Here is a 17,833-nt window from a genome sequence, read left to right as displayed (position 1 = left end):
AAAAACACATTTAAAGAAAAAGCCCTAGTTAACGATTTTATTAACATTAAACAAAAAAAACGCTGGTCATCGTAGTAGTCCATTGAATCTGAAGTAGTCCACAGGATACACGGATCTGAAATGAGAAGAAAAAAAACACAGAGAATAAGTTAATTAATTTATTGTCACCTGCTCGCACATCTGCCGCCTGCGCTTCACGACTACAGCTCCCAGCATGCCTGTCACGGACATGCTGAGAGTTGTAGTCGTGTGGCGCGGGGGGGGCGGGTGGCAAGCTTGTCCCCCGCCCCCGTTGCAGGACTATAACTCCCAGCATGTTTTTATTGTAAGGGCATGCTGGGAGTTGTAGTCCTGCGGTGCGGGCAGGAGATGTGCGGGCGGTTGACAAACTTGTCACCAGCCGCACATCTTCCGCCCGCCCGTGCCACGTTACTACAACTCCCAGCATGTCCTTACAATAAGAACATGCTGGGAGTTGTAGTCCTGCGGTACGGGCGGGTGACAAGGAAGCCAGGGAAGCGGGCGGCTTGTGCTCCACTCCCTGGCTTCCCAGAGGGGAAAACAAAGTTACGGCACTGTAACTTCATGTTTCCCTCTGGCAGCTGTGATTGACCAGGAGGTCTGGACCAATCACAGGTCTGCCCGGGAAATATGAAATTACAGTGCTGTAATTTCATATTCCTGTCGGCCGGCTCAGCTCCCCAGCCACCCCACCGCATCTATCACCTGGCCGCTAGCTGTAACTATAATATCCAGCATGTCCTCACTGTAAGGGCATGCTGAGAGTTGTAGTTCTGCAACAGCTAGTGGGTGGGTGATAGATGCAGGGGGATGGCCGGGGAGCGAAGCTGCACAGAAAGTCCCAGCTGAGACTTTTTGTGAAGCTCTGCTCCCCGGCCACCCGCCCGCATTTATCACCCACCCACTAGCTGTTGCAGAACTACAACTCCCAGCATGCCCTTACAGTGAGGACATGCTAAGAGTTGTAGTCCCAACAGTTTGCGGGCGAGTGGTAGATGTGAGCAGGTGCCGGGGAGCGTAGCTGCGCAAAAAGTCGTACAAAAAGTCACAACTTTCTGTGCGACTTTTTGAAAATGCTGTCAAAAGCAAGTTTGTAAGCCAGGTCTGACCTTGCTTACACTTGTGACAATTTGAAAGGGGTTTGTGACTTTTTTAGCTTACGGGCGACTTGTTAAATTCCCGACCACTGCAAAGTGAAAACTGAAAATTGCTTAGGTAGGGCTGACTGGTGTTTTTTGCTAAACCATAAAAGTCGCACAAAAAGTTGCTTACGCGCACGTGCGACTTTTTGTGCAAAAAAAGTCTAAATCCCTTGATTAATCTCCTTCTTAGTTGTTAGCTGCTGAGATTAAAGATAGAGTTATCCTGCTCTGTTATTTCTTTGGTAGATTGATCTTGTGATGATCTATTTTTTCTGAATCTACCCCCCCCCCCCCCCCCTTCTGCACGTTCTTTTTTTTTTTTTTTTGCTCGATCTGTTGAGGGTGTCTGGTTGTGTTATTGTCAAGTGAGACAGGTCTATTGGTGACAGATTCTGTGGTGGAGATCTCAGTGATTGGTTTGTTTGTGTTTGAGATTGGTTTGATCCAGGGGCATTGCTAGGTCTGCAAAAGACTGGGGGCTAGAGCCTATAGCCCAAGCCACGCCCCTAAACACACCCAGACATGCCCATAACCACACCCCCAGTCACACCACTAACCACCCCCTCATTCACACCCAATCGTGCACAGTATACCAGTATACAAGGAAAATTATCACCATACATATTACCGCTATACCAATATTAACAATAATACCAGTACAAAAGACTAAAATTCTCAGCATCTCCAAGCAAATGAATGCTAGTTTTGTGTGTTACCAGTAGGAACAAATAATACCGCCATACAATGACCACCACCACCATTTCCACTGACTAATAACACTATATTTGTTAATGAATAAAATAAACTATACAAAAGACCATATTCCCAAATACATTCACCATACAGAGGTAGATACCAGCTGTACTCAGTCTCTGTATACCATATAAGTGATTATATACAGGACCATATAGAGGTAGTGGGCAGCAAAACTACTAAAACAAATCTGCCGCAGAAAATACGCACGTGTGAACATATACATATAATTACATCCAGAGACTCACAGATCGCATCCACTTTCCTTTTCTTCTCCATTCGGATTAGACCAACATGACGACGGCTTCTTTCAGCCAAAACTTAATCTCTTCTGCATCTGCAGGACAAACATGTTTGACTCCCCATTTTTCCAGTGCCAGTGCACTACTCTACTCAATCTCCCCATCTATAGGCCTCCACAATATATAAAATGCCCCCTTGGTGTCTCGCTCAGTAAAAATGAGCACGTAGGTAGCCAAGTAGTCAGGTATGTAGGTAGGTAACTAGCCAGGTAGTTAGGTAGGCAGTTTTTTTTAGGTAAGTAGGTAGATAGTCAGGTTTGTAGCTAGGCAGTTAGGTAGGCATGTATGTAGATAAGTTAGGTAGCCCAGTATGACAGTAGGGGAGTGCTTCCTAACCAAGGTGCCTTCAGCTGTTGCAAAACAATAACTCTCAGCATGCTCAAACAGCCTTTGGTTGTCTAGGCATGCTGGGAGTTGTAGTTATGCAACACCTGGAGGCACCCTGGTTGTGATACACTGTCTTGGAAGGCTATTAAGGCAGTGTTCCCCAACTAAGGTACCTCAAGCTGTTGCAAAACTGCAACTCTCAGTTTGCTCAAACAGCCTTTGGCTGTCTGGGCATGCTGGTAGTTGTAGTTTTGCAACACCTGGAGGCATTCTGGTTGTGGAACACTGTATTGTAAGCCTTTCTATGCAGTGTTTTTTGTTTACAACCAAGGTGCCTCTAAATGGTGCAAAACTACAACTCCCAGCAAGCCCAGTCTGGGAATGCTGAGAGTTGTAGTTTTCCTAGATCTACAGAGAGACATAAGATGGCGGTTGGGTCGTTGTGTAGCCAACACTTCTACGCCACCTCTTCACCATGTGGGTCAATGTAGGCAGCATAGTTTCCCCACATTAGGTAGGCAGCATAGTTTCCCCACATTAGGTAGGCAGCACAGTTTCCCCACATTAGGTAGGCAGCATAGTTTCCACACATTAGGTAGTATGGTTTCCCCACATTAGGTAGCATAGTTTCTGTCAGGATCCGGAGTGGTATACCGGAAGACACAGGTAGTGGATCCTCTATGTCAGTGAGGTGATGGCGTGGGCCATACCAGGGGAACGGAATCTAAGGGGTTACTGGTTTTCACCAAAGCCCGCCGCAAAGCGGGATGGACTTGCAGCGGCAGGTAACCCCCAGGTCGTTCCACCCCATAGCGACTCAACCTCACTGACAGCTGAGACAGGCGCGGTACACAAGGATAAGACAAGAGCAAGGTCGGACGTAGCAGAAGGTCTGGGCAGGCAGCAACGGTTCGTAGTCTGGGGCAACAGCAAGGGTCTGGATACACAGGTTATGGAACACACAGAAACGCTTTCTCAGGGCACAAGGCAACAAGATCCGGCAGGGACAGGAAGGGGAAGTGGGTTTTTATGGTGTGGGGAGTGCTTGGAACTAATTGGGCCAGGCACCAATTAGTGGTGCACTGGCCCTTTAAATCTGATAGACCCGGCGTGCGCACGCCCTAGAGAGCGGGGCCCCACGTGCCGGGACTGAGCAGAAGGAGAGGGCCTGTGAGTGACACGGCATGCGACCCGCAGGCGGGTACGTACCGCTGCGGGGATCGCATCCCCGCCGAGAGACACAGAGCAGCACTCCCGGTCAGCGAGTCTGACCGGGGCGCTGCAAGCAGGAGTGTAACGCAGCGAGCGCTCCGGAAGAGAAGCGGGACCCGGAACGCTCGGCGTTACAGTTTCCCCACATTAGGTAGCAGTTTCCTCACATTAGGAAGCAGTTTCCCCACATTAGCTAGCATAGTTTCTTCACATTAGGTGGCAGTTTCCCCACATTAGGTAGCATAGTTTCCCCACATTAGATAGCAGTTTACCCACATTAGGTAGCAGTTTCGCCACATTAGGTATCAGTTTCGCCTCATTGGGTAGCATAGATTCTCTAAATTAGGTAGCATAGTTTCCCCACATTAGATAGCATAGTTTCCCCACATTAGGTAGCAGTTTGCCCACATTAGATAGCATAGTCCTGTCCCCCCCCAACACAGACACAAACACAGACGTAAACACACACACACAGTCACACTCACCTGGCAGCACTTCTTTTCTCCGCTGGCAGCCTGACGAAGGAAGTCACTGACGTCCTCCTGCGCGGGTCAGGGGACGAACGTCACTTGCGCGACATCCCTTGCCAGAGCCAGGCCGGCCGGCAGGCACTTAAAAATAGCGAGCAGAAGCAACGCCGAGACCCAGGGCTATTGGGGTTACACCCGGACTATAGCCCCGTTAGCCCTCCCCAGCGACGCTTCTGGTTTGATCCATCTGTGAGGCTGTTCTTGGTAAAATTGTGTTTGTGGTTTGGGTGCTGAGTTTTGTTGGGGAGCATGCTTGTAATTGTGATGGTACTGGGGTGACCTGTAGTGATGTCTGTGAGTTATGTGGTAAGGAGGTTGTCTGGGAGTGTGTGTTGTTCGTGATGGTATATATGGTGGCGTGTGTGTGTTGAAGTGTGGTTGCCTTCTCAGGGTGTGATTTGGATGTGAAGGTAATAGTGGTTGAGTATTTGTAGGATGTGTCTAAAAAAAATGGTCATCTGAAAGTAGTGCAAATTGGCTTTATGCATATATATATATATATATATATATATATATATATCCTATTTATTCCTACATTCCTTATTTTAGTCTACTATATTTATTTGTCTTTTTATATAGCCCCATAGAACCCATATTCTCAAACTTTCCAGTTTGGAATTCGTTATCCACTTTTTTGTTGCTACTTGCCCTCTGTGACATCACACTCTGGAAGGTAATTGCTAATGTTTATAACCTATAAATACACTCAAATGGATGAATGAACATATACTATTCTTTACTTGCTAACTTCACTAAGGAAGGTCCCTAAGGCAGGACCGAAACGTGTTTGGAATTAGCCATACTATAATACTATATTGTCTGGCGTACCATCCTACCACGAGGATGCCAGCTGACTTCCTTTTCATTTTACTCGCACCTTCCTCAAGCCACCCTGATCCAAGATCAGCAGGAACCCCGCTATCCGCTATTCATCGCCGTTATCCATCACCACTGCTACCTCCAAGAACATCCAGGTCTGCATCGCACCTAGGATCCGCGTTCAAGAACCAGAAGGTTTTCAGAAACACAGGACTTGAACAGTGTTATCAGCGCTTCAGCGCTCCGTGTCTCTGTGAGTATTAGGTCTGCTCCGGTGCGCTGTTCTCAACACAGCCAGTGGCAAGAACCAGGGGACCAGTAGGATTGGGTGAGCGATATCATCTATCTATACTACGAGCTGTAGTGACTTGTTACTGATCGTATTATATGCTTACAAGGTGAACTTTATCATCTTATAACTTTATCATTTTAACATCAATCTTGACTTTCAGATCTTATGACTATTTCTTAATATTTTTTACTGAGGAAGTTTCAGATTTTATTTTATTTTATACATGGATGTTATTTGAATATTTGATCACTGCATTTTTATTTCACACTCTGACAAGGGCCCTGTCAGTTGAGATAGCATATGCATTTTTATACGTATACTATAAATTTCATCTTGTTTCAATATTACATATGCCTTATATTTATATTTGCCTTAGACCTTGAGCGCTAGTTCTTTTGTCTTTTTTAAAAAGCAGTAAAATAAAACTAAACCTATATATTACTAAACCTATACTATAATTGGGTATTGTTGTATTCGCATTGACCGAAAGAAAAAATATAACATGTAATATTAACCATAAACTGCATTTTGTAAAAACAATCCCCCTCCCCCCAAAAAAGTTGCGTAATTGCATTTTTTTCAGGGCTGTGGAGTTGGAGTCGGAGTCGGCAAACAATGCACCGACTCCGTCTCCATCTCCTACTAAATTTAGATTGGAATAAAAAAAAAGCAAGTTTATATGTGCCAATTCACAAAAAGTTATAATTAATGACTTCTCTACTGTAAGAATAAAGACCAATGCATGCAGTGCCTCACGTAACTGCAAAACGAACACGTTAAGTGACCATGAAGAAGCATGCTTTTCATGTGCTTAACTATATGGCACGCAATGCACAATTAGGAGCGGCAATACTTATACTTTCCATAGTGTTGTGTTCTGCTGTTACAGGGAACCCATGGGTAACCTAGCCTCTCACTGAGAAGGGATTAAGTAAATATGTTTTTTGCAGGACTAGAGACACTTGTATAAGTGAAGGGAATGGAGGGTCAATAGTTCAAGACTGAAGCTGTAAACCATTGGAAAACATGCTGCCATTAAGCTAAGGCTATAAAAACTTGTAAACGCCGATTGTTAGCTTCAACTTTAAACATGACTATGGGATTCTACTAGGGAAATCATGTTTTATAATAAATGCCCCTTCCTGGATCCTCCCACTGCCCTATATTCAGCAGCAGATCAGCACACAAAAAGGAGAAGACAGCAGCTTCTGCCCAACTACCTCTCTCTGCTAGAAGAGCTTAGAAGAACTTGGTGGAACAGCTTCTTGGATTCAACTGTAAGTGTTTATAAATACATTTGCATATTAATACAGAGGAGTCGGGGAGTCGGAGTCAGAAGTACAAAAAACTGTGGAGTCGGAACATTTATCTACTGACTCCACAGCCCTGTTTTTTTCTTATTTTACCCCACAATTTCACCCGTAGATTGTGGGGTAAAATTAGTGTTGCAATTACCAAGTCCAATTGATCATTCATAAAACAAGCCCCAATATGGCACTGTAGGTGGAAAATTTAAAGATTTATGGCTATAATAATGTGAGGAGGAGAAAACCCAAAAATGAAAAATCAATGTGTCCTCTAGGGGTTAAAGGGGACTTGTAGCCCCCAAAAAACAAAAACAAAAAAACATATTTTTCTACCATTAAATAGCATAGAATAGCTCTTTTTACAGTTTGTCGATATGCCCCCCACTCCTGAGATATGTTGATTTATAGTTTGCCTGACGATCAGATGATGGACAAGATTATACAGTAAGGGGGTGGGAATGTTTTCCATTGAGGGTCGTGTATGTCTACTATACACCCCTGACTATAATCACACCCATCACTCCCATTATTATAATTAAAGGGGTACTCTGATGGAGAAATTTTTTTTTTCTAATCAACTGGTGCCAGAAAGTTAAACAGATTTGTAAATTACTTCTATATAAAAATCTTAATCCTTTCAGTACTTATCAACTGCTGTATGCTCCAGAGGAAGTTATATAGTTCTGTCTGACCACAGTGCTCTCTGCTGACACCTCTATCCATGATTTGTTCCTGCTCTGGAAATTCCTGACACGGACAGAGGTGGCAGCAGAGAGCACTGTGGTCAGACAGAAAAGAACTATACAACTTCGTCTCCAGCATACAGCAGCTGAAAAGTACTTTGAAGGATTAAGATATTTATAGAAGTAATTTACAAATCTGTTAAATTTTTTGTCACAAATTTAAACAAAAAATCGTTGTCCACCAAAGAACCCCTAATTAAATTTAATTGAACAAACATGGCTTAAATATTTTGGGATTGGGAACACATATCAAGAAACTGTAAAAAGGCATTTGATTATGATTCCCTAAGCTATTTCATGCTAGAAAAAAAATATTTTTTGATTAGGCACAGGTCCCCTTTAAATAGACACTGTAATTTGAACAAACATTACATTATTCAATAGTACACGTGAATATAAGATGCTTTGTAATATCTCTATTAGACTAGTGTTATCTCAAGACCCCCCCAACAGGTCATGTTTTCAGGATTTCCCACAGGCGATATAATTGTGGTGATGCCTAATTCACTGACCATAATTCTACCATCTGTGAAGACTAAGGAAATCCGGTGGCAGCCCTATGTGTGTAGTGAGTTTTGGAGGCGGAGCCGTGTGCCGGCGTGACTGTGATGCGTGGCTCCGCCTCCAAAACTCACTGCACACATAGGGCTGCCGCCGGAGAGTCCTGTGTATATAGTGAGCGAGGAATATGCAGCGTATTTCCCGCTGCTGCCGCAAATTTTGCGCAGCGTGAAATACGCTGCATATACGCCAGATGGGAACGCAGCCTTAGACTAACACTTCTTTATCCTGCTATTCAGCTTCTTCCCTCTCCCTCCTCTTCTGTGAGACTATATTCCACTCACAAAATCATCTCAGCATTGTCCCGTGTCTGCAAAACAAGGCAATACAAGTCTACAAGGGGAGAACTTCTTGGAGAACTGGATATTATAGATGAAGCCTACAGAGCAAAACTTTTCTGAAAAATATCAGAAAATAGTGAGGACAAAAAACTTTCTTATGAAAGCTGAAAAAAATGATCCAATTTTTGAGGATCATGAATTGAGTATGTGTAGGCCTGGCTGGTAGAAGCAGCAGCAAGCTCGGTGACCTGGTGGTAGTTGTAGCCAGCGGACAGCAAACAGTGGTGGACTGGTGGCAGCTGTAGTACTAGCCAGGGGACAGCAGGCAGTAGTGGACAGGTGGTAGTTGTAGTAGCCAGGAGACAGCAGGCATTGGGGGGGTGGACTGTTGGTAGTTATAGTAGCCAGTGGATAGGAATACAGGCAGTGGTGGATAGTGGTAGCTGTAGCCAGCAAAAAAAAAAAAAACAGTGGTGGACTAGTGGTAGCTGTAGCCAGTGAACAGATGGCAGTGGTGCACTAGTGGGGGGTGTAGCCAGTGGACAGCAAGGGTGTCCTCACTGATTTAAGCCTGATTCATTTTAACAAACATGACTTTTTTTCCAAAACATTAGCTTAAAAGTCCATTGAGTATGGGCTAATAGTGTTTTTCAGAGAAAGGGCACAGCTTATGTATGCATCCGCCTGGTTGGTTAGGTGATGGTGTACATCCCTTTGGTTGTTGCTGCCCCTGCCTCTTGCAGGGGTAGTCCTGGCAGGGGCAGTTTAGTGTTGACTCAGCAGGGAGTCAAGAGTGGACCCCCGTTCGATGGGTGTTACATTTTATCTTCCTTCTTGTAAGGGGAAAAAAATTCCCCAATTCTGGCTTTATACCGAGGGATTTAAGAGTGTGGCTATTCAGTACTCCTCACTGTCCTTTCAGCTCACAATCCACCTGTCTGTACGACAGCAATAAAGCATACAGCTCGTCATCCTTTCCAGCTTTTCTGAGTGCCCGATTGGTTTTGCCTCCATCCCATACTGCCAAGGTAGGTCCTCATGGTCATCATTGTCATCATCGTCATCATCACTGTTACCTTGTGTAGGTTGCTCATTACCAACCCCCTATGATTGTGCAAAGCGGGGATGGCTTATTTAGCAAAATAATGGAAGAAGAAGCAGGGTGTCTTAGGACGACGGAACGCGTGTAGGTTTCAGCTGAGCGTTCACCTACTGGTGCACTTTTTAAACTCCCCCTACTGATCTGATGTCTACTATTTTATGACCCTGCGCAATTGTGAGGTTGTATATCATTCAAATGTATCTGTAGTTATTTAACTGTGACTGGGTTCTAGTAGGCAGGAGTTGGGTTTACATAGGACTGCATACTAAACAGCCAGTTTATTGGGGACAGTTGCACACACAGTATTGGGTTTTGAGCATCCTGGGGGTGGGATCCATAGCCCCCACCCCTTGTGGAGTTTTTTTTTACTTTTCCTGGGCATGTTTTAATAGATTTTAGAGAGCTTCCGTGTAGTGTGTATTATGTGTTATTAATAAAGTATTGTATTTTTCATTATTTGGTGTGCGCCATTTTTGAGTGTTTTTATTTTCTTTCTTTTTTTAATTGTGGGACTTAAAACACTAGGGCAGCACCCATAGGTTATTTATTTTGTTGAGCCCCCAAATTTTTTTCTAGTTTGGACATTTTTAGAATTGAAAAATATTTAGAGCTTATTTTAATGTTGTGGGTGATTTGTTACCAACTAGTCTAGTGGTGGAAAAACTGCCAGTCAACTTTCACTCTCAATGCTAGAAATGCAAATTTCTAGCTGGAAATGCTATGGTTTTGATCAAGAAAATCAGAAAATACAAGTAACTTGCCATAAAAAGGCCTATTGTGTTGTAGTGTGATAGCTTACTAAGGGCTTTTTCTGCAGTGACGCTGCTGGCTTTTCTAGTGCAGCAACTAAACACAGTAATGCAGGTCAATAGGGTCAGCCCACTGCACAATGCTTTGCTCATACTGCTTTCTATTGTAGTGTGATAGCTTTCTAAGGGCTCATTCTGCTGTTACACTGCTGGGATTTGTACTGCAGCAACTGGACACAGTAAGGCTGGGTTCACACTACGTTTTGTCCCATACGGGAGCGCATACGGCAGGGGGGAGCTAAAAGCTCGCGCTCCCGTATGTCACCGTATGCGCTCCCGTATGTCATTCATTTCAATGAGCCGACCGGAGTGAAACGTTCGGTCCGGTCGGCTCATTTTTGCGCCGTATGCGCTTTTACAACCGGACCTAAAACTGTGGTCAACCACGGTTTTAGGTCCGGTTGTAAAAGCGCATACGGCGCAAAAATGAGCCAACCGGACCGAACGTTTCACTCCGGCCGGCTCATTGAAATGAATGACATACGGGAGCGCATACGGTGACATACGGGAGCGCGAGATTTTAGCTCCCCCCTGCCATATGCGCTCCCGTATGGGACAAAACGTAGTGTGAACCCAGCCTTATACAGGTGACAGTTCACTGTCCAGTGCTTGGTTTAACAAGCTTTGATTTGTAGTGTGATAGCTTTCTATGGCATTGTTCTGCAGTCACTCCAGCATGCCTCCAAGGGTGAGGCTGCTCTTCTTCGAGGATGGATCAGTTCACTGTGGAACTACTGATCCCAGAAAGCTTTCACAATACGATACAAAGCAATCTGAGCAAAGCATTGTGCAGTGGGCTGAGCTCAGATTGCTTTGAATCGTATTGTAAAAGCTTTCTGGGATCAGTAGTTCCACAGTGAACTGAGCCATCCTTGAAGCAGAGCAGCCCCACCCTTGGAGGCGTGCTGGAGTGAGAACCCCCCCGCCATCACTCCCTCATGACTCCAAGGGTGGGGGTTGCTCTGCTCCAAGGACTAGTGAGTTGCCAGGCCCCGTTTCCGATATCACGGGGATCCCCAGCAGTCTGACTCCCCACAATCAGACAATTATCCTGTGGATATGGGATAAATGTAGTTTTCTAGACAACCCCTTTAACCTCTTGGGGACGCAGGGCGTATGCATACGCCCTGCATTCCTGATCCTTAAGGACTCAGGGCATACCTGTACGTCCTGATCCCGTTTACCGGGTTTAAACCGTTCTCACCAGCAGAGAACGGGTTAAACCTGGTGGGTCCCAGTTGCTATGGGCAGCCAGGACCCACAGCTAATGCTTGGCACGGCCGATCGGGTCGATGCCCAGCATTAACCCTATAGACGCCGCGATCAAAGTTGATTGAGGCGTCTAAAACGAAAGTAAAAGAATCCCGGCAGCTCAGCAGACGACGGGAGGGTCCTCACCTGCCTCTCCGTTGTCCGATCGGTGATCTACTGCTTCATGCCTCTGCAGCAGGCAGGAGCAGCAGAGCGCCAGTTACACTGATCAGTGCTTTGCAATGGCAGAGCACTGATCAGTGTATGCAATCAGAAGATTGCATGTTTTAGCCCCCTTTGGTGTACATTTAAAAAAAAATAAAAGTTCATTAACCCCTTCCCTATTAAAATTTTTTATCACCCCCCTTTTCCCATTTTTTAAATAAAATGATGAAATAAAGAATAAAAATAATCATATGTGGTACCGCCGCGTGCGTAAATGTCCGAACTATTAAAATATTAGGTTAGCTAAACCACACGGTCGTTGGCGTACACGTAAACAAAAAATACCAAATCCAAAATTGTGCATTTTTTGTCACTTCATATACCATAAAAATATTAATAAAAAGCGATCAAAAAGTCCCATGAAAGCAAAAATGGTACATATAAAAACTACAGATGACAGCGCAAAAAATGAACCCTCATACCACCCCGTACACAGAAAAATAAAAAAGTTATAGGGGTCATAAGATGCCAATTTGAAAGATACAAATTTTGGTGCGTGTATACTTCATAATTTTAAGTATTTTAAGTATTAAAATAAAAAAAAACGACATAAATTGGTTATCATTGTAACCGTATGAACCTACAGAATAAAGATAAGGTGTCATTTTTACCAAATATTTCACTGCGTAGAAATAGGAGCCCCCAAAATTTACAAAGTGGTGTTTTTTTTATTTTATTTCACCCCACAAATAATTTTATTTTTTTTCGCCGCAGGTTATATTCTAAAATAAGGGATGTCATTGTAAAGTACAATTGGTGACGCAAAAAACAAGCCCTTATATGGGTCGGTAGGTGCAAAATTTAAAGCGTTATGATTTTTTGAAAGGAAGGAGGAAAAAGCTAAACAAAAATTTAAGGTGAAAATAGGCTAAGGGGTTAAGGTGGCCTGCCACTGCATAGGGTAAGAGTTGATGCCCATGCAAGTTGTTCAGATACCCATGCAAGTTGTTTATTACTAATGTTCTTTTATCATAGCATAAAAGCAACCAGCTAAATGCAACTAAAATGGCAATGCAAATATCAAAGTAGGTGAAAATGTACAAAATACCTAAGGAGTTATATCTGGGTTACTCCTGTAGCTTAAGGGCAGACATAGAACTGTATATAACTATGTATTGCAACACAACAACTTAAATGTCGCTGATGTTTTGTGGTTTCGTGTGCTGTCCTATTTGATCATACTCCTAGGGGGAGATTTATCAAAACCTGTGCAGAGGAAGAGTGGTGCAGTTGCCCATAGCAACCAATCAGATTGCTTCTTTCATTTTCCACAGGCCTCTTTAGAGGCCTGTGGAAAATGAAAGAAGCAATCTGATTGGTTGCTATGGGCAACTGCACCACTCTTCCTCTGCACAGGTTTTGATAAATCTTCCCCCCATGTGTATTTGATGCTGTTACAGGAAGTCTGTCCTGTCTCTCCTTTCTAGGTGACTCAACATTGCCATGAAACCTGTCCTGTGTCTCCTCCCCCATCTCATATTCCATTAGTGTTATAAGACTAGCAAGTTTGCTGGAATAGGCGACAGAACCTTTCGATTCCAGGGAGTGGTATGTACTGTATATACATTGTTCTTATGTATACAGGGTGTGAGCTACTGGAATTCAGCAGGCTCATTATCAGTATCTTACATTTATATGGAGTATGGAAAGCAGTACAAATACTTACTGGCTAAGAATGGGGGAAAGTATTGATTATAATTGAACATGTATGTGCAGGATGTCTACAGAAATTCTTGTAGTTATAAAGCCGACCATACACTAGAACAGACAACCATTTCTCCACGGATGGTGAGCGAAGTTTGTTGCGTTGCGTGACATTACTTAAAGTAATTATGTTTTCCCATAGGAGGTATAATTGTTAGAAAGCTTTAATATTAAAAAGCTTTCACAAGCCCATATGACTCATGACTTTCTGCGTGTAATGTCCTCGGCAACTGGTAATCGCTGATAGTTAGGGAAATGTGCCCATGTGAATTATGTAAAGTGGCAGGATGTGTGCAAGCACAATTGTTATTTACCAATGTGCACTGTCTATAAGAGCACTGAGAGAGGATAGGTGCCAGCTATATATAAATCCGATAAAACTGCTATGGTCTCAATCCATACCTCAAATTTTATATCGTGCAACCCTGACCTTTTCCCCGAGGTGAAATGATCCAATGCATGTTATACTATATACCTGTTGTACAATTATATTAATCCTCATGCACATGAAACCATTGCCTTACTATTGCCTTACATTGCCATACAGATGCACACTGTTTTGGATTTTGTAATGTGGACCTGATGGGACTTCTCAACGAATGGGGTTCTCACATGAGACTTTGCTGAGTGCACAGACTGTAAATTATTCTTTTACCCAAATAGGCATGTTAGGTATAAAAATGTACCCTGTTGTGTCCTTATTTATCCCCACATCAATCATAGGCCAATGATCTACAAGGCTCCATAGAGTATTGTCAGATCCTGCTAAAACTGTCAGCTTATGCTGTAAGGCTGGGTTCACATATATGAGGCGTCCGGCATAGTTTCCCCCCGGCCTGCATCGGAGGGAAACTGATGCTAGAACTGATCTTGTTCATTTGAATGGGACAGTTCACAATCATACAGCAAGATTGAGACAGTTTTAACGCTGAATGATTGGACACACCACCTGACAGGGAAATGCAGTTTGACACGTTGTCATCAGTTGTATGGCATCCAGCATCCATTGTTTCTGGATGCCGTACAGGGGAACACTGCAAGCTGCGTTCCCCTGTCCGCCATACAGAAACAATGGACACCGGATGCCATACAACTGATGACAAATTGTCATCAGTTTTAGCACCAGTTGCATTGAGATCTAGGCTGAGTTCACCTATGCCGGACATAGGTGAACCCAGCGTTAAAGGGGTACTCCACTCCCCAGTGTTCGGAACATTTATTTCCGAACGCTGGGTGCAGGCTTCGGTGGTTGCCACACCTCTCGTGATGTCACACTCTTCCCCTCGTGACGTAATGCTCAGATATCGGAGACCCCCCCGAGAGCTACCACAGCCAGCCTCCAGCAGCCCGACACAGCAGGAGAGAGCCCAGTGCAGCAGACCCCTGAGGGCAGCAGCATATGTTACCCACACCTCACCCTGGCAGACTCGTGGACCAAAGCGGCACCCGGACAGTAACGGGTCCTCCAGCAGGCAGGTAATGGCACAGAAGGAGGTAAATATGAGGATGTAGGTGCAGGGTCAGTCTATGGGAGGGAGAGTGATGGGCATCACACCCCCTCCCATAGACTTGCATTGAGAGGGCGGGGAGTGATGTCACGAGAGGCATGGCGACCAACGAAGCCCACCCCCAGTGTTTGGAACTAAAGATCTCCTTACTACATGCGTGAGTAAAAAGCTCACCAATGTAGTATGTATTTAATAACTATGTACAAGCTCCAATGTAGTGTATTATGAATTCCTATGAACAAGCTCCACTCCAGTGCTGAGGAAGCAAATACAAAATAGTTCTGGAATATGTGATTCAGTTTTTATTTTATTTTAAAAAAAGAACAATAGATGACAAAAAACACTTTGGGGACATTTAGGAAGTGTGGTGAAGAAGCGCCACCTATTTTCAGTTAGCTGGATTTACTATGAGGCCCACGCTTCTTAGTAAATGCAGAGTTTTTATCGCTGCCCATTGCGCCTCGGCATAGAAATCTAAGCCATCTCCAAGCGGACATAGGTCTATTCCTGCAACTTTATCCTGTTGGAAATTCGGTTTACAGTCGCATGCAAGTAGGGCGCGCCCTTTGCATTCTCCCTCCATGCGCAGCCATGCCCCTTTCCTTTGGTGTAAAGAGCATCTTTGTTCAAAAACACACACACATTCTGCAACTTTTGAGCAAATATAACCCTGTTATGGCTTAGTAAATGTCCTCCTTTATGTAGACTTTTTAATGATTTTATATAGATTGAAGTAACATCTGGAACCAGTTAATAGCATGGTATGTGAAGCCCATCCCTGTACTCCACCTGTCTATTGACGTTGAAAAGATGAGGTTTTTCTCACACCTCATGCTAAAGGAATGAATCAGATTTTGCCTTGTTCTATGGGTGGCTTTGTATACAACTATATTGCATTCCAAGAGGGCTGGTTAGACAAAATAAACCAGTTTAGCAAGGGTTCAGAAAAGATAAAAAGAGAGAAGCCTCCTGGGTAAGTATTCTACAGGCTTATACACATTGGGGGGAATTTATCATTGGCTTAACCCTGGTTTTGTGCTGTACATTTGTCTCACAGTTTGTCTCAGATGCTATTCTGAGACTTTTCATTTTGACTTTTGCTTTAGAAGGTTTTTCTAAAAGAACACACCAAGTCGTGATTTCAGTTGATATTATGCAGTGGTCAGGAATTCATGATATTCGACTTTTCAGTTTGTCTCATCTTTTGTCACAACTGCGCTAAATTGGACGTAAATCTACACCAGCCCTGACTTGGCTTACAAAACTGACTGCAAACAGCATTATTAACCCCTTAGCGTTTTTCCGTTTTTGCATTTTCACTTTTTCCTCATCACCTTCTAAAAATCATAACACTTTCAATTTTTCACATATAATTCCATATGATGGCTTATTTTTGCACCACCAATTGTACATTGCAGTGACATTAGTTATTTTACCAAAAAATCCACAGCGAAACGGAAAAAATATTAATTGTGCGACAAAAGTGAAGAAAAAAAATTCATTTTGTAACTTTTGGGGGCTTCCGTTTCTACGCAGTGCATTTTACGGTAAAAATGACACCTTATCTTTATTCTGTAGGTCCATACGGTGAAAATGATACCCTACTTATATAGGTTTGATTTTGTTGTACTTCTGAAAAAAATCATAACTACATGCAGGAAAATTTATATGTAAAAAATTCTCATCTGGTGACCACTATAACTTTCTTATTTTTTCGCATATGGGCCGGTATGATGGATCATTTTTTGTGCCGTGTTGTGAAGTTTTTATCGGTATCATTTTTGTATTGATATGACTTTTTGATCATTTATTATAAATTTTTTCATGATATAAAAAGTGACCAAAAATACGCTATTTTGGACTTTGGAATTTTTTTGCGCGTACGCCATTGACCCTGCGGTTTAATTAATTATATATTTTTATAGATCGGACATTTCCGCATGTGGCGATACCACATATGTTTATTTTTATTTGTATTTACACAGTTTTTTTTATGGGAAAAGGGGGGTGATTCAAACTTCTATTAGGGAAGGGGTTAAAGGAAATCTGTCATCAGAATCACCCGCACTAAACCTGTTACTCAGTGGGAGGTGTTATCATCTCGGACTCGACCACACGTCATTCTAGCTGGGCGGAGCTGCCGCCCGGCTCATTAATATTCATGAACTTATCCTCGTAATCTAACTCCTTTTTCTAGGTCTGGTGGGGAGGGCCGCGCATGCGCCGCGTTCCGTACACCCGGAAGCGGCGTTCTCCCCCCGGCTTTTCACTCATGCAGCCCGTCTTCTTACTTGTATTGGGCCGCAGCTCGAGTGAAGCCGGGGGGAGAACGCCGCTTCCGGGTGTACGGAACGTGGCGCATGCGCGGCCCTCCCCACCAGACCTAGAAAAAGGAGTTAGATTACGAGGATAAGTACATGAATATTCATGAGCCGGGCGGCAGCTCCGCCCAGCTACAATGACGTGTGGCCGAGTCCCAGATGATAACACCTCCCACTGAGTCCCAAGCCAGGGAATAACAGAAAACTAAAAATAAAGATATCTGAAGAACCGCTGAACCATTTTTAACCAGGTAAGGAGCGTTTTAATCAGGATCTCCTGCACTACAAGCCTGTGTAACAGGTTTAGTGAGGGTGATTCTGATGACAGATTTCCTTTAAAAGACCTTTATTAACTTTTTTTTAAACTTTTTTTTTGCAGTGTTATAGCTCCCATAGGGGGCTACAACACTGCACACACTGATCTTTTACACTGATCCCTGCAAAGCCATAGCTCGCGTCCTAGCTGATCGGGACATCGCAATTTTATCGCGATAGTCCCGGTCAGCCTGACTGAGCTGCCGGGAAGCTTTTACTTTCGTTTTAGACGCGGCGATCAACTTTGAATTCTAAAGTGTTAATAGCGTACGGCTATTAGCCCAAGGTCCCGGCAATGATAAGCTGCC

General features: G+C 43.7%; 1 protein-coding gene across 3 annotated transcripts in view; it reads left to right on the top strand.

The window, feature by feature from the left end:
* YBEY (ybeY metalloendoribonuclease) overlaps nucleotides 1–17,833 on the top strand; it is a 60,085-nt gene that overhangs the window by 25,799 nt on the left and 16,453 nt on the right. Inside the window, exon 5 of one of the 3 annotated variants that reach the window (XM_056536394.1) lies at nucleotides 13,105–13,225. The exons of the other annotated variants lie outside the window; for them this stretch is intronic. Within the exon in view, the coding sequence (XP_056392369.1) occupies nucleotides 13,105–13,173 (69 nt within the window). The 3' untranslated portion in view covers nucleotides 13,174–13,225. Of the gene's footprint in view, nucleotides 1–13,104; nucleotides 13,226–17,833 lie in introns of those variants that run through there. 3 annotated transcript variants of the gene reach the window in all.

The sequence above is a fragment of the Hyla sarda genome, chromosome 8 (genome assembly GCF_029499605.1).
Source record: "Hyla sarda isolate aHylSar1 chromosome 8, aHylSar1.hap1, whole genome shotgun sequence".
Lineage (NCBI taxonomy): Eukaryota > Metazoa > Chordata > Amphibia > Anura > Hylidae > Hyla > Hyla sarda.
Note: the sequence above shows the minus strand (reverse complement) of the source record. Positions and strands in the feature narration are given on the sequence as shown.